At 44.1% G+C, this 19,762-nt stretch overlaps 1 protein-coding gene and 2 pseudogenes across 12 annotated transcripts in view; all 3 read left to right on the forward strand.

The window, feature by feature from the left end:
- Positions 1-19,762, forward strand: part of PTPRK (protein tyrosine phosphatase receptor type K) — a 689,055-nt gene that overhangs the window by 452,323 nt on the left and 216,970 nt on the right. For all 12 annotated transcript variants that reach the window (XM_063917349.1, XM_063917350.1, XM_063917338.1 and 9 more), the window contains exon 8: positions 7,707-8,009. In XM_063917349.1, coding sequence (XP_063773419.1) covers positions 7,707-8,009 — 303 coding nt within the window. The remainder of the gene's footprint in view (positions 1-7,706; positions 8,010-19,762) is intronic.
- LOC134911941 (5S ribosomal RNA) lies at positions 3,233-3,351 on the forward strand (annotated as a pseudogene).
- LOC134912411 (5S ribosomal RNA) lies at positions 3,547-3,665 on the forward strand (annotated as a pseudogene).

The following is a 19,762-nucleotide window of genomic DNA, read 5'->3' on the forward strand; positions in this document are numbered from 1 at the left end:
ACAGAATGTTTGGAACAAAGGAACGCACCAACAAAAGGAGTAACCTATGCCAAAAATTTTTTAATGAAACTGTCATACCAGAGATTGAACAGGACACTAACAATCTCGACGATATGTTTTGGAGCATAGAAAGACTACTAACAAAGGAAGTCAAAGCATGGTGGGACATCAGGGGCCTGGAACACTATGTCAGTGTAAACAGGATCCCCAGAGGGCTCAGGCTATCTAAACAACCTACCTTCGGTATGGACAATCAGGACTTTATGAAGGAGTGGGACAACACATTACATAATTGTTCCATTAACCTTATGAAACTACTTATAGCAGAAAAGAAACGCATTATCTCAGACCTGGATTTAGAGATAAAGGAGGCTGAGAACAAAATGGAAACACATAAGGATAAAGAGGATTTCAGAATCAACGAAAAAGTTCTAAACAAGAAACTAGAACGCATAGAGGAAGAAGTGATCAAGAACAAAGAAAAAAAGTTTACTAGAGACAGACAGGACTATGAGAACAATATGGTGAAAAACTGGAGCAGATTTAATAGAGGAGAACGACAGGAGCCAAAAGGAACAAGGGACTACTGGCAATCCATTCCCAAGAAACAGAGATATCCGCAGAACACCACTAGGGGCAAGCCCTTGAACCCCATCAGAACCACAAATCGTTTTTCAACATTAAAGAGACTGGATTCCAACACAGAGGAAACTTTTTTATCTCCAGGCACTTCTCACCATCCCAGAGGCACGACAAGGACCACAGAAAAATGGAAAGCCACCAACATATCCCCACGGAAAAGAAGGTTCGAAGAAGAAGAGGATGTCGTGGGGGAAGGAGGAAAGAACCTGTTCAAAAGACGAAATCTCGAATAGAACCAGCTGCCCCTAAAGGTATACATAACCTCTCCAGCCACGTACTGACGGAACACGAAACTACCTTGTTAAATAAAGGCCTTTCGTTTGCACCCACCAAAGGAATGAACAAATTTGATGTCTTTATTGATTTAAACAAATTCATACGGAAAATCACCCTCAAACGCCATTTCCTTAAAAAAGAGGATGCAATCATACAAAACTATGAACAATCAAAATCTGGCTTGAAGCCCACTTCTAAATTTTACCCCCTTGAATCTAAGGGACATTATGTGGGCTTGTTCTATGACCTAGTAAAAAAGGACCTCTGTGACACTACCACCACACCAATCAAGGAAAGAAATCTCACCAATAAAGAGACAGAAGCAATAAAAAGACTTCAGGAAAATAAAAACATTGTTATAAAAGCGGCTGACAAAGGGGGGGGGGTTGGTCATAATGGATAGAGAAGCCTATACCGCAGAAGCTAACAGATTACTGGGTGATAGAGCCTCATACATTCCATTACAAAACGACCCAAAAGAAACCTTTGTGGAATAATTGAGGACGATGCTTTTAAAGGGTTTTAGACGTGAAATCATCACCAAAGAGGAATTCCAGTATCTTTTAAACTCCAACCCCACCACCCCCATTTTTTATTTCCTCCCGAAAATACACAAGTCTTTGGAAAATCCCCCAGGAAGACCCATAGTGGCAGGTATCGATTCCCTGACTTCACACCTTTCGGAATATGTGGACCTCTTTTTAAGAAAATACGTCATAGAACTACCGGCTTATCTGAAAGACACTACAACGGTTCTAAATATGATGGAGAACTTCCAGTGGAAAGATACATATAGATGGGTTACAATAGATGTGCAATCTCTATACACTTGTATAGAGCATGATAAAGGGATCGAAGCATGCAATGAATTCCTCAGCAAAGACCATCTGATCACAGAGGATCACAGACTTTTCCTGTGCGAGATTATGCTTTTCATTTTAAAACACAACTATTTTAAATTTTTAGATGGATTTTATCTCCAGGTCTGTGGCACAGCCATGGGGACTATCTTTGCACCCAGCTTCGCGAATCTTTTTATGGGACAGTGGGAGAACAAACATATTTTCACAAACAATCCGTACCAACATAACATTATCTTTTATAAACGATATATTGATGACATTTTGATCGTATGGGAAGGTGAGCAACAGACTTTTAAAGAGTTTTTAACACACATCTCGACAAATGATATGAATCTCAGTTTCACAGCAAGGGAGGACACTGAAAGGATTGAATTTCTAGACCTGGTCCTGACGCACTCAGGTAGTGATATTATCACGAGCAATTTCATTAAGACGGTGGATATGAATAGCTACGTGCACTACAAGAGTAATCACCGACAACATTGGAAAGACAATATCCCATTCTCGCAGTTCAATAGAATAGCACGTAACTGCAAGAAAAAGGAAGAAAGAGATCAACAACTGGAAATCTACAAGGAGAGATTCAAGGAAAAGGGTTACCCTGCACAACTCCTGGAAGGAGCGATGTCTAGAACAAAAGAATTGGAAAGGGGCGAACTTCTGCAATACAAAGCTAAGGAAAATAGGGAAGACAATGTCAAGTTCATTACGACATACAGCAGACATGAGAAACTCATCAAACAAACACTCAAAAAACATTGGCACATCTTACTCATGGACCCCATTCTTAAAGAATACCTTACCAAAGAACCCAAATTAGTTTTCCGAAAATCACAAAGCTTGAAAGACTTGGTGGCACCCAGCATGCTAAGAAACCCTGAAATTAGGAATCCGATGCCGAAATGTGTGGGCAGTTTTAAGTGTGGAAAGTGCAACATTTGCAAATATCTTCACCATAACAGGAAAACCTTCAACAACACTAACACCAAGAAGGAATACCGAATCAAACAATTCATAAACTGTAACACATCATCTGTAATATATCTTCTGGAGTGTCCCTGCGGTCTGAAGTATATTGGCAAAACCAAAAGAATCCTGAAGCTTCGCATCCAAGAACACATTAGGAATATAAAGAACAAAGTCCTCACACACGCAGTATCGAGACATTTCCATCAATGCCACAACTCAGATCCAGAGACACTAACTTTTAAAGGCATTGAATTGGTATATTATTGGGAGAAAGAGGAGGTGACCTTTCCAACCTCCTTTCCAGAAGAGAAATGTTCTGGATTTATGAGTTGAACACCCTCCATCCAGATGGCTTCAACGAAGGATACGAAATAGCACCCTTCTTGTAACGTAAGCTACCTATTCTTCGTACTATCCTAATCCCAACTTCTCCCCCAATTCTCCTTCCTCTTCCGGGGTTTGCAAGGAAAACTCTGCTTCCTCGTTACAGCCATACCACACTGGACACGCCCAATTCCGGCCGATCTTGGAAGCAAAGCAGTGTTAGGCCTGACCAGTACCTGGTTGGGTGACCGCCAGGGGAGATCAGGTGCTGTAAGAAAAGATTGCACAAGGAATCCTCAAAACCTTGAAATATTCCTACCCCTACCCTTATTCCTGATACATGTTGTCTCTTTCACCACATTATTTTTAGGTTAGGTATCCCCATTGCAATATAACTATACTATTAAAATATTAACTCTCGTCATCAGTCTGTTATTCACACAAAAGGTCTATCCCTATATTTCCACATTACTATTACAATCATACCAGCCTGGAGACGCCCAATACCGTCCGATCTTGGAAGCTAAGCAAGGCTGGGCTCGGCTAGTACAAGGATGGGAGACCTACTTGGAAGACCGGGTGTTGTAAATACATGATGGAACAACTTATGAATGACCTACTATTGTGTGTATATATATATATTATATTTTTTTATAAATATGTAATTTTGTATATATATTTTATCTATTCCAGTGCATCACTAAAGGTTCTATTCCCAGCAGTATATTCCCTTAGTATATATATATAAGAACATATATGTATTTTCCTCCTTCCTATTAATGTGTATAATGGGTCATTATATTTATCATAAATCCCCTTTTTTATATAATTCTAATCCAGCAACCTTGTCTTTTATATTTATAATTATTGCCCGGTTATACTGAATCTATCCTTCCTCTGTTTTCTATACAATCCGGAGCTGACCAAAGTTTGGATCCAACTTGAAAAACATACAACACCTTATGGATATAGACTTTTAAAATATGTCCGCCGCAAACATTGGTCCACTAGACTACAGTAACATGGCGGGCGCGAGACTCTAACGTTGCCATTGAACACGTCCGCCGCGTATCCAGGCAACCGCCCCGGAGAGTATAAACAACACAGTGAACTTCCGCCGCACAGAACCCACGCAGGCGCAGTACGAAGCGCCGGACACCGGAAGAGGGGCGGATATGACGCTACGCAGAGCCCGGACCGGAAGTCGGCGGCTCTGAGCGTCTTTTATTGTATTTCAGCTATTTCTGACAATATTTTTCACTCGATTCTCCTCCCCATAGCTTAAATCAAATAACTGTATTTAACACAGCATGATATCACACAGTTTTTGTAGCATTTAAATAAGTCATGTTAATTGATTACAGGAAATGAGGTATACATCACTTCCTGTCATTTCTGGTATATAAGTAAGGTCTGTCTCTAGTCACATCACCCCTTGATGAAGTCCAGATAGGACGAAACGCGTTGGGTGCTATTCCTTGATCTAACTTCACCACAAAGCTAAGCTATTTTTCTGATTCCTCTATTTTTAAAAAAAGTTTTTGAAAGCGTATATTCCCGTGTGACTTTTTTAACCTGTTTATGATCTTTAACCTTCTATTCTGGAGTGATACTTTTAGATTTTTAATAACACTTAGGTTTTATGTTACCATTTTTTTTTCCCTTTTATTCCCCCATAAATTTTTAAAATACCATTTTTTTAATTTTCTTGTATCTCATAAATTTTTTTTGGGTCATATATATACACTCTTTTTATGAATTTATATGTTTTTATAATCATGTCTTGGTAACCAGTATTCTGTATAGTGCGTTCCACTACAATAAATTTATATTTTTTAAAAATACTGCTTTTAGCAATCTATTGGCACCATTGGTCGCTCTACACTACCTCATCCCCTGTCCACATATATATATATATATATATATATATATATATATATATTTGCTGTGTCCGGCACTCAAAATATTAAGGTTTCTTACCCCGGTGTCCAAGTCCAAAGTGGAGCATCCACTACTATACCAAACGAAAGGGACGGCACTCAGAGGATTTAAGTGAAAATGCTTGTATTCAAAAAGTCATCTTAATTACATCATCATCGACGTTTCGGTGTTCATCTCACCGTCTTCAGGATGTACATGCAATAAAATCACCATACATGACAGACAAACATATAGTGCTAACTTACCCTGCTTATATACCACATAAACAAACAAACTGCACATGCGGCGGCGGGACCCGGCCAGCGGCTCCATGACGCGCGAAGGTGACGTGACCCTCGCTCCCGGAAGTCTACGGGCCACCAGAGATCACGCCCTACACAGCGTCGTCACGTTGCCAAGGAGACTCCAAGCACGTCTGGCTCAGATAGAGGAGACGCCATAGCGTCCCCATGACTACCGAGGCAGGCGCTGTCAGAGCTCCGGCGGTCTGCACACACTCAGTTAAATCATACGCTATTAAAAAACATACTGATCATACCAAGACCAACTTGTGAACTCACTGGCCTCTGTTTATGCCCAGCTCTTATCAAAACATATATGCCCTTATTGATATGTCAATCTACTTCAGTTTTAGCCCTTAGGTTAACCAACCAACCAACCGTAAGGTGGGTATTATATAACTAACAGGCTCGTGTGAGGCATCTTTTCATCATTACAGCAAGTTGTTATACAACTATGTTGGTATGTGGACGGACGCTGCTCATTTCCGGCAACACCGGGAGTGATGCTGTGCGCTCCACCAGATGCCTGTCCCCGCTTCCGGGTTGTGCTCCACAGCGCACCCGCGATATTCATTCGACATGAGTTGGGCGCAACGCACTTCCGGAGAAAACGGATGTGACGTTTGCGTTCCAACGCACTACCCACTTCCTGATTGCGCTCGATGACTCCCCTTGATATTGCGGATCCAGCTCACTTCCGGCAATGGCGGAAGTGACGTCTGCGTTCCACCAATGCGTTCTACCCCACTTCCTGCGCTAGTGGGGGTGGATCCAGGCGCCAAACACGCCAATTATGCTGGCTATATAACAGGGGCCGGTGAGACATTATCTCCAGACTCCAGTACCTATTATATTGACTTTGCTGTGATGCTGACTGGTTTGACAAAGCTGTGAATCCTTGACAAAGGTCCTGGTTTGGACCGAAACGTCGGATAAATATGGACATTACCTTTGAACTGTGAGATTACCATTTACATTAAATATTCTTTTTTGCTGAATTTTTTATTTGAAATCTGGTGAGTGCTATCTGTTCCACTTTGTGGTTCATCCTGTATTTTATATATATATATATATATATATATATATATATATATATATATATACATTGTATTCAGTATGATATCCCGGTTGTGGGAATGCCAGCAGTCACATGACCGACAACGGCATCCTGACATTGAAGATCCTGACATTGGAGGGGTAAGTATTTTAACCCTTAACCCCCTCCCCAACCCTTACCCTCCAGGGGTGGTGGCTAGGGATGCCCTCCACCCTAGTGCCTACCTCTAACTCTCCCTAGTGCCTTACCCCTTATGCTTATATGCAACTGAAATTACCAGTCTCTGCAGATTGTATCCCTAACAATTAAATCCTGTGTGCTTGTTAGATGCAATAAAACTGGCTATGAACAACAGTAAATGACAATTAAAATCTGCGTCATCTCTGAAACTGCTACTTTAACTAAGCAATTAGTTCAATTAGCAGACTGAATGAAGATGCAGGAGGACTCGTCACAATCCAGAGGATATTGATGCTTTTCTGGTATGATGTATTGGCTAATTTACATCCTTAAGAAAAAGAAAAAATGTGACAGCTGCAAGGTTTTCTCATCACATCCCCATGCATCTGCTCCAAGCACTATTAAAATGGATCATGTTATTAATTAACATTTCCTCTTTAATGTCGTTGAATCTTAAACATTGATTAAAAACCCACAGGGAAGATCTCAGAGCTGCAGGGAATGACTCAAAACAGTTCTGGTGTTCTACCTTTAGGGGGGCATCTTGTCATGGCTGCAGCTGTGAGTGATTGGTCCTCACCTGCAGGAGCTTTGTGATTTCTCTCTCTCTGCATCACAGACCGTTCTACAGTTTGTTTATTTGTTCTTGTAATTTTACTATCTGTATGGCGACTTTTTTATCTTCATCTTTGCAACCTTTGCCAAGTCTTTATTTTAAAAGTTGTTAAATTTTTAGAGTATTAGTAATGCCTGTTATATTTGATGAAAACCATATATAAAATGTAATCTGTCATTCAACTAAGGTACTTTTATTCCCCTTTCAAGGCAAGGTATATATTATGGGATAATGAACATGAACACAATAGCTGCTTTACATTAAAATCTGCTAGACAAAATCTCAGTTTTGTAGGGGCTTACGTAAAACTTGGGTAATAACCCTTTGCATATAGGATTTCTCAGATCCTCGCAGCTATTGCTATTTCAGATGGTCAGCGTTTCATGAATTTATGAGCATACCAGACACATGGAGTATATTAGAATAAGAGCATGATCTCATTTACAGAAGTAATACTTGCAAGTATAACTACATTTTTCTTATGACACAAAGTTTCCAGTTGCTGATAGTTTGTAATGCGTGCTCTCCTCATTGTGTATTGTTTTCTGGTTTTGTAGAGCCCATGAGGACACCCAAAACCCTGAAGATTGCAGAAATACAGTCCAGACGTATTGCTGTTGATTGGGAATCATTGGGCTACAATATAACTCGCTGCCATACTTTTAATGTCACCATTTGCTATCACTATTATCGAAGCCATAATATGGACAAAGTTGATTGTTTGGACATGGACCCCAAAGCTCCAAAACATGTGGTGGACCATCTCCCACCTTATACAAATGTCAGTCTAAAGATGATCTTAACCAATCCCGAGGGTCGAAAGGAAAGTGAAGAAACTATTATCCAGACAGATGAAGATGGTTAGTACATACAGCTACTTTATCTTTACTTAATGTTAAAATATTGTAATGTTATTTTCTTGTGATTTGCCAACATGTATAGAACCCTTTACATTGAGTGTGTTCATTACTTATCTGCTGATGAGACTGTTCACACCAATAGAGTAAGGGAAATGCAGAATTTGTGGCATTGAGAAGTGCGTTATTGTAGCCCCACACCCACAATGGTATCTTGTGACTTGTGGAAGCAGGATTCAGGGCCATATTGATGAGTTTCTGTGGGAATACACATTGCCAAGCCCTGGACTACTCGCTTCCCTGTGCTGATCTACACTCCCAGACTCCCCGACCAAGCCATCCAGCGCAACCCTCACACCCCCATTAGCCTTTACAAACAAAAAAGAACCAAAACAATTGATGTTCTATAGTACATGTAGTGGTGAAACTAGGAAGTGATGGGTGCAGGTACAATAATATGCTTTGGGGACAATCTCCTCCCCCACTTGCAAAAGAAAAACAAAATGCAGGTAGTACCTTGTACGCTATAAGCAGAATCCCTGCTGTAAGCTGAAGTCTCTGGTCCGTCTGGCGTGTAAAGGTGAAAGACAGATGATCTTGCTCTGGTGCTGCCAGATCGTATTATGTAATCCATTTGGTGATACAGGGGGGCATAGATCCTGCAGGCAATAAAAACTAGTAACACACCTTATATAACATTTTTAATGACTTTGTGCCGCCTCTCCACCTCTCATATAATGGATATTTTTTGACTATATGCTTACAATTAATGTATGTCACCTTGCCCGCCCCCCATATATTTAACTCATGCCACCCTTATATAATGTAATTAATGTATGCCATGTAACCACCTGCCCCCATTAATAATGTTTAATGAATGTATACCCACCCCTGCCTCCTCTCTTAAATAATACTTTGTATTTAAGGAATGTATACCTCCTGGCCACCCACCATCTTATATATTTAATGTATATGTCTCCTGATCATCTGTACACCCCCTCACCCCTTCTCCTTATAGGATATACTCTGTTAATGTATTATGCCTCCTGGTCGCTGGCTTATTCACTTGTATATCTAATAATATCATTCATTTCTGACTCCTGCTTCCTTAATGATAATTGATACATTTGTGTCGTCTATCCCAACCACTCCACCTGCCCATTCACTTACAGTGCTCCACCATCCTCGGCTGTTCTGTGCGCATTCTTTTGCTTTTGGGCAGGGGAATTCAGGCTGTGCGGGACACAGCTCTTCCTTCCTGGTGGCTCTTCGTCATCTTGTCTTGGAGATAACGTCTCATCTGAGTGTGCTACTATCACGCCAATGCTGCACTGTGAGCTTGTGGAGGAGAGGTGCCAGAGTCTATCTGGTGCGCCGCTGGTGTATTAACCGTCACTGCTGCCCCTGGCTACTCACACCAGCGAGCCGTGGGCCTGGTGCTGTACCATTGGTGACAAGATTATCATTTACCTCCTGAAGCTTTGGCAACGGGAGAACCACGCAACCATTGAAAATGTTTCAACCTTTCAAAACCATGTGTTAGTTGGAAGTGATGCTGCATTTTGATGCCTGTTTTGCAGTCATATACTTAGAAACTTTGGGGGAGATGTAGCAAACCTCATAAAGATGACAAATTGCCCACAGCAACCAATCAGATTTTAGTTTAGTCATTTATCTAGTACATTATCCAGCCTAGGATCTGATTGTTTGCTATAGGCAACTTCTCCACTTGGCCTCTTTAGAAGTATTGATGCATCTCCCCCAGTGCCAGATTAACAATGGGGGGGGTAGTTCCAGGCCAGCCATCAAAATAGGCCCACAGTATATGATGTGCTGCTGTTTTCTTCCTGTTACAGCAGCCTGCCAGTGGCCATCCGGGGTGATCTTCCCATTTGTCCTCTATCGATTTCAAGCAAAAAAGGCACAAACCAAATTAAAGTGTGATCCTTTATCTTGATGTCGCATTTTAATGAAACTGAATTCTGGCTAGTTTTTATCTCACAGCTATTGCTAAGTTTCATTATTTGTCATCTGCAGTAATAATAGCTTAGGCTCTAAGATTGTTCATACTTAATGTACTGCATGCCAGAGCTAGTTGTAGGCTGCATGAGCGAAGACACAGACAAATCATTTTGCTAGCCTATGAATCAATAAAAAAAAAATAATAATAATAAAAGTACCACTTAGCACAATCCGATCACGGCTCAGATAAATTAGAATATTACTGTTCAAGGCGGCAAAAGATTCTTAGCAATGTAAAATCAATAATCTGACCCCTGCCACAGTGATTTAAGTAAGAGTAATAAAAGGGTGATTAGAATGGTTCTCTTGCTATAGATTATCTACACAGGCTCAGAGGGAGCAGCACTTTCAACAAGACATTTTAGAGGCCCTCTTTGCCCTTATAAAAGCTGAGCTTACCATTGATAGTAATTAATAGTCCTTATAGGGATTCTTAGAAGTTAAAGAGCTCCCATATTTATAGCCTATAAACCAATGGACTAGTTCAGTGGTTTTGGACATTCTACAAATTGTGTTTTGAAACTATTCGGTTGGCGCTTTGTAGGAATTTGCATCACTGAATATATGAGCTTGCCATCGCTCTCTGAAAAATGAAGAGAAAATCCCATCAGGACAGAACAGCCCATGGCAGCATGAGTCTAATCAATGTATGACACGCACAGCCTGTCATTGTGCATCGGCCTCTAGCGCTCTACATTTGCATGTCAAGCAGTGAAAGGACAAGGCAGCGCTTTTCTCCTCTTCACCCTGAGACCCAGCTGACAGCTCATCTGTCTGAAGGAGGAGGCATGTCACATGTCCTATCCTGGTTTAGGGACACTTTCATCTCTTCTGTCACCTCACTTATTTCCAGGGCGTAATGTGTTGAAGTGTCTCAAGATGTATCAACATCTTTTAACAGCACTAAAAAAATGGCTTAAATGACTCACATCAACTAGATTGCTATTTTTGTTGTTTTTTGTTTTATTTTAATTTATATAATTTTTGGAGACATGCCTTGTTAATTATGTTACCACTAAAGTGCTGTTATCAAGTCTTTGGATATCGCTAATTTTCACCCTTTTGAGTGATATCGTTTGTAATATCGCCTAGTGTGTAGGCACTATATCATTAACGAGGTCCTCTCCCATGAGTCAGGTCAATTTTGGGTATGTCGGCCAAAGCTGCATGTTAGGGCCGGCGGCGGAATCGTTAAGTGTGTACGCACTATATCGGCCACTCGGGGAAAGTAGGGAAAACACTAGGCGATATCGCTCATGGAGGGTATCGCCTAGTAAGTACTTGGCTTTAGATGGGATTTTGAAAATGTTAAATGACCTGTTACAACAGTGATATATGCTAGAGTTATAAACAGTCATGCGCCACAGTGCCAAATGCCATTCCAGTACTGCAAAGATGCTTTATAACAGGCTGTGAGGGATGCCAAGGTATCAGAGTTACTTATCCGCCAAAATTTATCTGACACCCGGCACGCACCCCTGATCTACCCGGCGCGCACTCTTGACAAAAGAGGGCGTGGTGTATATAGATGGGGCATGGCCTCGTGGGGATCCAGGAAATCGTTACTCCAGGGGCGTGACCAGCATCTCTGAAGATGCTGGGCTGGGCTGGACTGGACTGCCCCCGAAGACCGCCTCTTTTATGACATGAGCCGGGTGTTGTAGGATGCTTTCACACTGCAACACCTGGCTCCTGTCACTGCAATAAGCAGACATTTTGGTGTCACACACGGGTGTGGGCAGCACCCCCTGCACCCACTTTGTGAGGCCACTGCCTGGGACTCTCATCCATAACTTCTGACCACTACAGTATAAGCATCTATGGCAGAGAATCACAGTAACACATTTCTCAGTCTGACACAAATGCAATAATAACTGAGGATACGAAAGGAAGCATTTCTCAATATAACCTGGTTAGTGACCATGCCACAATATGTGTACCTAGCCCCATACAGTGAGCAGATAGAACACCCTACAACATACAGTGTTTGGAAGCCAGAGTTATACAAGAGATGCTCACTTGTTTCCTAGCAAGCGCAGACCTTCCTATGGGAACGGGCGGCAGCACAACAGTGCCCAGGAGCATGATTGTGTGAGCTACTCTGCATGCAGCTTTCCCATTGCAGTGCTTGAATGAAGTGCCAGTATACCATACCATCATATACCTGCATACGAGCACCGATACAAACACCAACCTGCCACAGAGTGGCAGAATAAAGAACGTTATAACCAGGTTAATAATTGGCTTGGCTTGTGAAATAAAAAGTATTAAAGACAAGTTTATACTAAACATTCCACTTAGGGGGTTATTCAGATTTGTTAGAAAACCCAAAAAGCAGGCAACTGTGCACAACCATGCTGCACTGCAGGTGGGGCAGATGTAACGTGCAAACAGATTTACGTTTGGGAGGGAAGTTTCTTGTTTCATATCTAAATTGCAGTGTTAAAGCTGTCCAGCATTTATTGGCTACATGCAAATGAAATACAGTGTTTGTAACCACATAGTCTGTTTGACCTCTGACCTTGCCCCCTGCATGGAAATCTGAAACAGAGCATGCTCACTCCATTTCATTTTTTTCGAAATGCGATAAAACCACCGAAAAGTAGATTGCAATATTAACACGTTTGGGCTTTTATCGCAATTACATTTTCAATAAAAAAAAAATGATACATACTTAGACAAAAAAAAAGAAATCGAAAAAGACATAATAAGTGATGAAAAAAATTAGAAATTCATCTCATTTTTGATACATCAGCCACGATGTCCTCAATTCATATATGGCTCTCATTTCAACTCTTGCCAACCTGGCTTCACTATCATTTTTCCTCCAATCTGAAATTATAGTTTTGATGCCAGAAAAACTCACCAAATGTCCATTGTTGTGTTCATGCATATTTTTAAAAAGATCAGATACACTGAGTTTATACACCCTTGCATATATTGCGTACATGTTCAGCCATGCGGAGTTTTAACATACATGTAGTGCGTCTCACATAGTGGGAACCGCAGGAGAATTCAAGTAAATATACGCATAGTTTGGTATTACATGTCACAAAATCCCTTATAGGATATACAATATTGGTCTGTGTTGATTTCTACTCCATGATTTTGCTCTCCTTGCTTCTACATGTACGTCACATTATAAAGGTGCCACACCTGAAAAAGCCTTTGGATTTTTTCTAGCGAGCATCTTGGGTGCAGTAACAACGCTCCTAACAATATGCTCTCTTACATTTCTTGCTCTTCTGTAAACAAATCTAGGAGCGTTTGAGTTACTACTGTCGTTCATGGCTTTCTGTACAATTTTAGTATCATAACCTTTCTCTGACGTCCTAGTGGATGCTGGGAGCTCCGTAAGGACCATGGGGAATAGCGGCTCCGCAGGAGACTGGGCACAAAAGAAAAGCTTTAGGACTACCTGGTGTGCACTGGCTCCTCCCCCTATGACCCTCCTCCAAGCCTCAGTTAGATTTTTGTGCCCGACCGAGCTGGGTGCAATCTAGGGGGCTCTCCTGAGCTTCTTAGAAAAAGTTAGTTTTAGGTTTTTTATTTTCAGTGAGACCTGCTTGCAACAGGCTCACTGCATCGAGGGACTAAGGGGAGATGAAGCGAACCTGCCTGCTTGCAGCCAGCTTGGGCTTCTTAGGCTACTGGACACCATTAGCTCCAGAGGGACCGAACACAGGCCCAGCCTCGGAGTCCGGTCCCAGAGCCGCGCCGCCGGCCCCCTTACAGAGCCAGAAGCAAGAAGAGGTCCGGAAAATCGGCGGCAGAAGACATCAGTCTTCACCAAGGTAGCGCACAGCACTGCAGCTGTGCGCCATTGCTCCTCATGCACACCACACACTCCGGTCACTGATGGGTGCAGGGCGCTGGGGGGGGGGCGCCCTGAGCAGCAATATAAACACCTTGGCTGGCAAAAATACATCACATATAACCCCCAGGGCTATATGGATGTATATTAACCCCTGCCAGATTCCAGAAAAAAGCGGGAGAAAAGTCAGCCGAGAAGGGGGCGGAGCCTATCTCCTCAGCACACTGGCGCCATTTTCCCTCACAGCTCCGCTGGAAGGACGTCTCCCTGACTCTCCCCTGCAGTCCTGCACTACAGAAAAGGGTAAAACAAGAGAGGGGGGGCACTAATTTGGCGCAGTATAATATAAACAGCAGCTATAAGGGGAAAAACACTCTGTATAGTGTTATCCCGGCATATATATATAGCGCTCTGGTGTGTGCTGGCATACTCTCCCTCTGTCTCCCCAAAGGGCTAGTGGGGTCCTGTCCTCTATCAGAGCATTCCCTGTGTGTGTGCTGTGTGTCGGTACGGCTGTGTCGACATGTATGAGGAGGAACATGATGTGGAGGCGGAGCAATTGCCTGTAGTGGAGATGTCACCCCCTAGGGGGTCGACACCTGAGTGGATGGGCTTATGGAAGGAATTATGTGAAAGTGTCAGCTCTTTACAAAAGCAGTTTGATGACATGGGACAGCCGGCGACTCAGCTTGTGCCTGTCCAGGCGTCTCAAAGACCATCAGGGGCGCTTAAACGCCCGCTATCACAGATGGCAGATACAGACGCCGACACGGATACTGACTCCAGTGTCGACGATGAAGAGACGAATGTGACTTCCAGTAGGGCCACACGTTACATGATTGAGGCAATGAAAAATGTTTTACACATTTCTGATAGTACAAGTACTGTTAAAAAGGGTATTATGTTTGGTGAGAAAAAACTACCTGTAGTTTTTCCTGCATCTGAGGAATTAAATGAAGTGTGTGATGAAGCGTGGGTTTCTCCCGATAAAAAACTGATAATTCCTAAAAGGTTATTGGCATCATACCCTTTCCCGCCAGAGGATAGGGCACGTTGGGAAACACCCCCTAGGGTGGACAAAGCGCTCACACGCTTGTCTAAACAGGTGGCACAGCCGTCTCCTGATACGGCCGCCCTTAAGGAACCTGCTGACAGAAAGCAGGAGAATATCCTAAAATGTATATACACTCACACGGGTGTTATACTGCGACCAGCAATCGCCTCAGCCTGGATGTGCAGTGCTGGGGTGGCTTGGTCGGATTCCCTGACTGAAAATATTGATACCCTGGATAGGGACACTATATTACTGACTATAGAGCATTTAAAAGATGCATTTTTATATATGCGTGATGCACAGAGGGATATTTGCCGACTGGCATCAAGAGTAAGTGCGCTGTCCATATCCGCCAGAAGAGGGTTATGGACGCGGCAGTGGTCAGGTGATGCTGATTCCAAAAGGCATATGGAAGTATTGCCTTATAAAGGGGAGGAGTTATTTGGGGTAGGTCTATCAGACCTGGTGTCCACGGCAACTGCTGGGAAATCCACATTTTTACCCCAGGTAGCCTCTCAACATAAGAAGACGCCTTATTATCAGGCGCAGTCCTTTCGGCCCCATAAGGGCAAGCGGGCAAAAGGCTCCTCATTTCTGCCCCGGGGCAGAGGGAGAGGAAAAAGGCTGCAGCAAACAGCCAGTTCCCAGGAACAGAAGTCCTCTCCCGCTTCTGCCAAGTCCTCAGCATGACGCTGGGGCTCTACAGGCGGACTCAGGCACGGTGGGGGCCCGTCTCAAGAATTTCAGCGCACAGTGGGCTCACTCACAAGTGGACCCCTGGATCCTTCAGGTAGTATCTCAGGGGTACAAATTGGAATTCGAGACGTCTCCCCCTCGCCGTTTCCTAAAGTCTGCCTTACCGACGTCTCCCTCCGACAGGGAGGCGGTATTGGAAGCCATTCACAAGCTGTATTCCCAGCAGGTGATAATCAAGGTACCCCTCCTGCAACAGGGAAAGGGGTATTATTCCACGCTGTTTGTGGTACCGAAGCCGGACGGCTCGGTGAGACCTATTTTAAATCTAAAATCTTTGAACACTTACATACAGAGGTTCAAATTCAAGATGGAATCACTCAGAGCGGTGATCGCGAACCTGGAAGAAGGGGATTATATGGTGTCTCTGGACATCAAGGATGCTTACCTCCATGTCCCAATTTACCCTTCTCACCAAGGGTACCTCAGGTTTGTGGTACAGAACTGCCACTATCCGTTTCAGACGCTGCCGTTTGGATTGTCCACGGCACCCCGGGTCTTTACCAAAGTAATGGCCGAAATGATGATACTTCTTCGAAGGAAAGGAGTTTTAATTATCCCTTATTTGGACGATCTCCTGATAAGGGCAAGATCCAGGGAACAGTTGGTAGTCGGAGTAGCACTATCTCAAGTAGTGCTGCGGCAGCACGGTTGGATTCTCAATATCCCAAAATCGCAGCTGATCCCGACGACACGTCTTCTATTCCTAGGGATGATCCTGGACACAGTCCAGAAAAAGGTGTTTCTCCCAGAAGAGAAAGCCAGGGAGTTATCCGAGCTAGTCAGAAACCTCTTAAAACCAGGCCAAGTATCAGTGCATCAATGCACAAGGGTCCTGGGAAAAATGGTGGCTTCCTACGAAGCAATCCCATTCGGCAGATTCCACGCAAGAACATTCCAGTGGGACCTGCTGGACAAATGGTCCGGATCGCATCTTCAGATGCATCAGCGGATAACCCTGTCCCCAAGGACAAGGGTGTCTCTCCTGTGGTGGTTGCAGAGTGCTCATCTTCTAGAGGGCCGCAGATTCGGCACTCAGGACTGGGTCCTGGTGACCACAGATGCCAGCCTGCGAGGCTGGGGAGCAGTCACACAGGGAAGAAATTACCAGGGCTTGTGGTCAAGCCTGGAGACATCACTTCACATAAATATCCTGGAGCTAAGGGCCATTTACAATGCTCTAAGCCAAGCAAGGCCTCTGCTTCAAGGTCAGCCGGTGCTGATCCAGTCGGACAACATCACGGCAGTCGCCCACGTCAACAGACAGGGCGGCACAAGAAGCAGGAGGGCAATGGCAGAAGCTGCAAGGATTCTTCGCTGGGCGGAAAATCATGTGATAGCACTGTCAGCAGTGTTCATTCCGGGAGTGGACAACTGGGAAGCAGACTTCCTCAGCAGGCACGACCTCCACCTGGGAGAGTGGGGACTTCACCCAGAAGTCTTCCACATGATTGTAAACCGTTGGGAAAAACCAAAGGTGGACATGATGGCGTCCCGCCTCAACAAAAAACTGGACAGGTATTGCGCCAGGTCAAGGGACCCTCAAGCAATAGCTGTGGACGCTCTGGTAACACCGTGGGTGTACCAGTCAGTGTATGTGTTCCCTCCTCTGCCTCTCATACCCAAGGTGCTGAGAATTATACGGCGGGGAGGAGTAAGAACTATTCTCGTGGCTCCGGATTGGCCAAGAAGGACTTGGTACCCGGAACTTCAAGAAATGCTCACAGAGGACCCGTGGCCTCTACCTCTGAGAAGGGACCTGCTCCAGCAGGGACCCTGTCTGTTCCAAGACTTACCGCGGCTGCGTTTGACGGCATGGCGGTTGAACGCCGGATCCTAAAGGAAAAAGGCATTCCAGACGAAGTCATCCCTACTTTGATAAAAGCCAGAAAGGATGTAACCGCAAAGCATTATCACCGCATCTGGCGGAAATATGTTGCGTGGTGCGAGGCCAAAAAGGCCCCGACGGAGGAATTTCAACTGGGTCGATTCCTGCATTTCCTGCAAGCAGGAGTGTCTATGGGCCTAAAATTAGGATCCATTAAGGTCCAGATTTCGGCCCTGTCGATTTTCTTTCAAAGAGAACTGGCTTCAGTGCCTGAAGTCCAGACGTTTGTTAAGGGAGTGCTACATATACAGCCTCCTTTTGTGCCTCCAGTGGCACCCTGGGATCTGAATGTTGTTTTGGGTTTCCTAAAATCACATTGGTTTGAACCACTCAACACTGTGGACTTAAAATATCTCACATGGAAAGTGGTCATGCTGTTGGCCCTGGCTTCGGCCAGGCGTGTGTCAGAATTGGCGGCTTTGTCCTGTAAAAGCCCTTACCTGATTTTTCATACGGACAGGGCAGAATTGAGGACTCGTCCTCAATTTCTCCCTAAGGTGGTTTCAGCGTTTCACCTGAAGCAGCCTATTGTGGTACCTGCGGCTACTAGGGACTTGGAGGACTCCAAGTTGCTGGACGTTGTCAGGGCCCTGAAAATATATGTTTCCAGGACGGCTGGAGTCAGAAAATCTGACTCGCTGTTTATCCTGTACGCACCCAACAAGCTGGGTGCTCCTGCTTCTAAGCAGACTATTGCTCGCTGGATTTGTAGTACAATTCAGCTTGCACATTCGGTGGCAGGCCTGCCACAGCCAAAATCTGTAAAAGCCCATTCCACGAGGAAGGTGGGCTCATCTTGGGCGGCTGCCCGAGGGGTCTCGGCTTTACAACTTTGCCGAGCAGCTACTTGGTCAGGGGCAAACACGTTTGCTAAATTCTACAAATTTGATACCCTGGCTGAGGAGGACCTTGAGTTCTCTCATTCGGTGCTGCAGAGTCATCCGCACTCTCCCGCCCGGTTGGGAGCTTTGGTATAATCCCCATGGTCCTTACGGAGTTCCCAGCATCCACTAGGACGTTAGAGAAAATAAGAATTTACTTACCGATAATTCTATTTCTCGTAGTCCGTAGTGGATGCTGGGCGCCCATCCCAAGTGCGGATTATCTGCAATACTTGTACATAGTTATTGTTAACAAATCGGGTTATTGTTGTTGTGAGCCATCTATCCAGAGGCTCCTCTGTTATCATGCTGTTAACTGGGTTCAGATCACAAGTTGTACGGTGTGATTGGTGTGGCTGGTATGAGTCTTACCCGGGATTCATAAATCCTTCCTTATTGTGTACGCTCGTCCGGGCACAGTATCCTAACTGAGGCTTGGAGGAGGGTCATAGGGGGAGGAGCCAATGCACACCAGGTAGTCCTAAAGCTTTTCTTTTGTGCCCAGTCTCCTGCGGAGCCGCTATTCCCCATGGTCCTTACGGAGTTCCCAGCATCCACTACGGACTACGAGAAATAGAATTATCGGTAAGTAAATTCTTATTTTCTCAATGAAATATTCTTGAAGGTCATCTGCCTGTTTCATAAATACTTCCAAATCAGTACAGTTTCTATGAATACGCTGAAATTGACTGACTGAAATACTTCTCAACCAATTGTGATGGTGGTTACTCGTATAATCTATAAATGAATTGCAATCTGTCGCTTTGTCAAGATTGCTGGTTTTTATTTGATTGTCCTCAATATAAATCTTTAAGTCCAGAAAGTTTACCTTCACCTCACTCATGTCAAAGGTTAAGTGAATATTGGAAATTTTTCTATTTAGATGATTGCAAAAAACCTCCAATGAGCTCCGATCACCACTCCACACAAACAGGATATTGGGGGTAATTCAGACCTGATCGCTAGGGTGCATTTTTTGCAGCCCTGTGATCAGATAGCTGCCGCCTACAGGGGTAGGGGGATATGTCTGTGCAGGTGTCCGATCGCATTTGTAGCAGATCCGTTTGTGCAGTCTCTGCCCAGCCACTCTTCTTCTGCGATGTAATCCTGCTGATTGGGGTCCAGAGCTGACGTCAGACACCCTCCCTGAAAACTGCTTGTCCCATCTGCATTTTTCCGGACACTCCTGCAAAACGATCAGTTGCAACCCACAAACGGCCTCTTCCTGTTAATCACCTTGCAATCACCCGTGCGATTGCTTTTTTCACACCATCCCATCGCTAGGCACCGATCCCCGGTGCAGTCGCCCGACGTGCCGGTGCATGCCCAGTTCAGATCTGATCC

The sequence above is a fragment of the Pseudophryne corroboree genome, chromosome 4 (assembly GCF_028390025.1).
Source record: "Pseudophryne corroboree isolate aPseCor3 chromosome 4, aPseCor3.hap2, whole genome shotgun sequence".
Lineage (NCBI taxonomy): Eukaryota > Metazoa > Chordata > Amphibia > Anura > Myobatrachidae > Pseudophryne > Pseudophryne corroboree.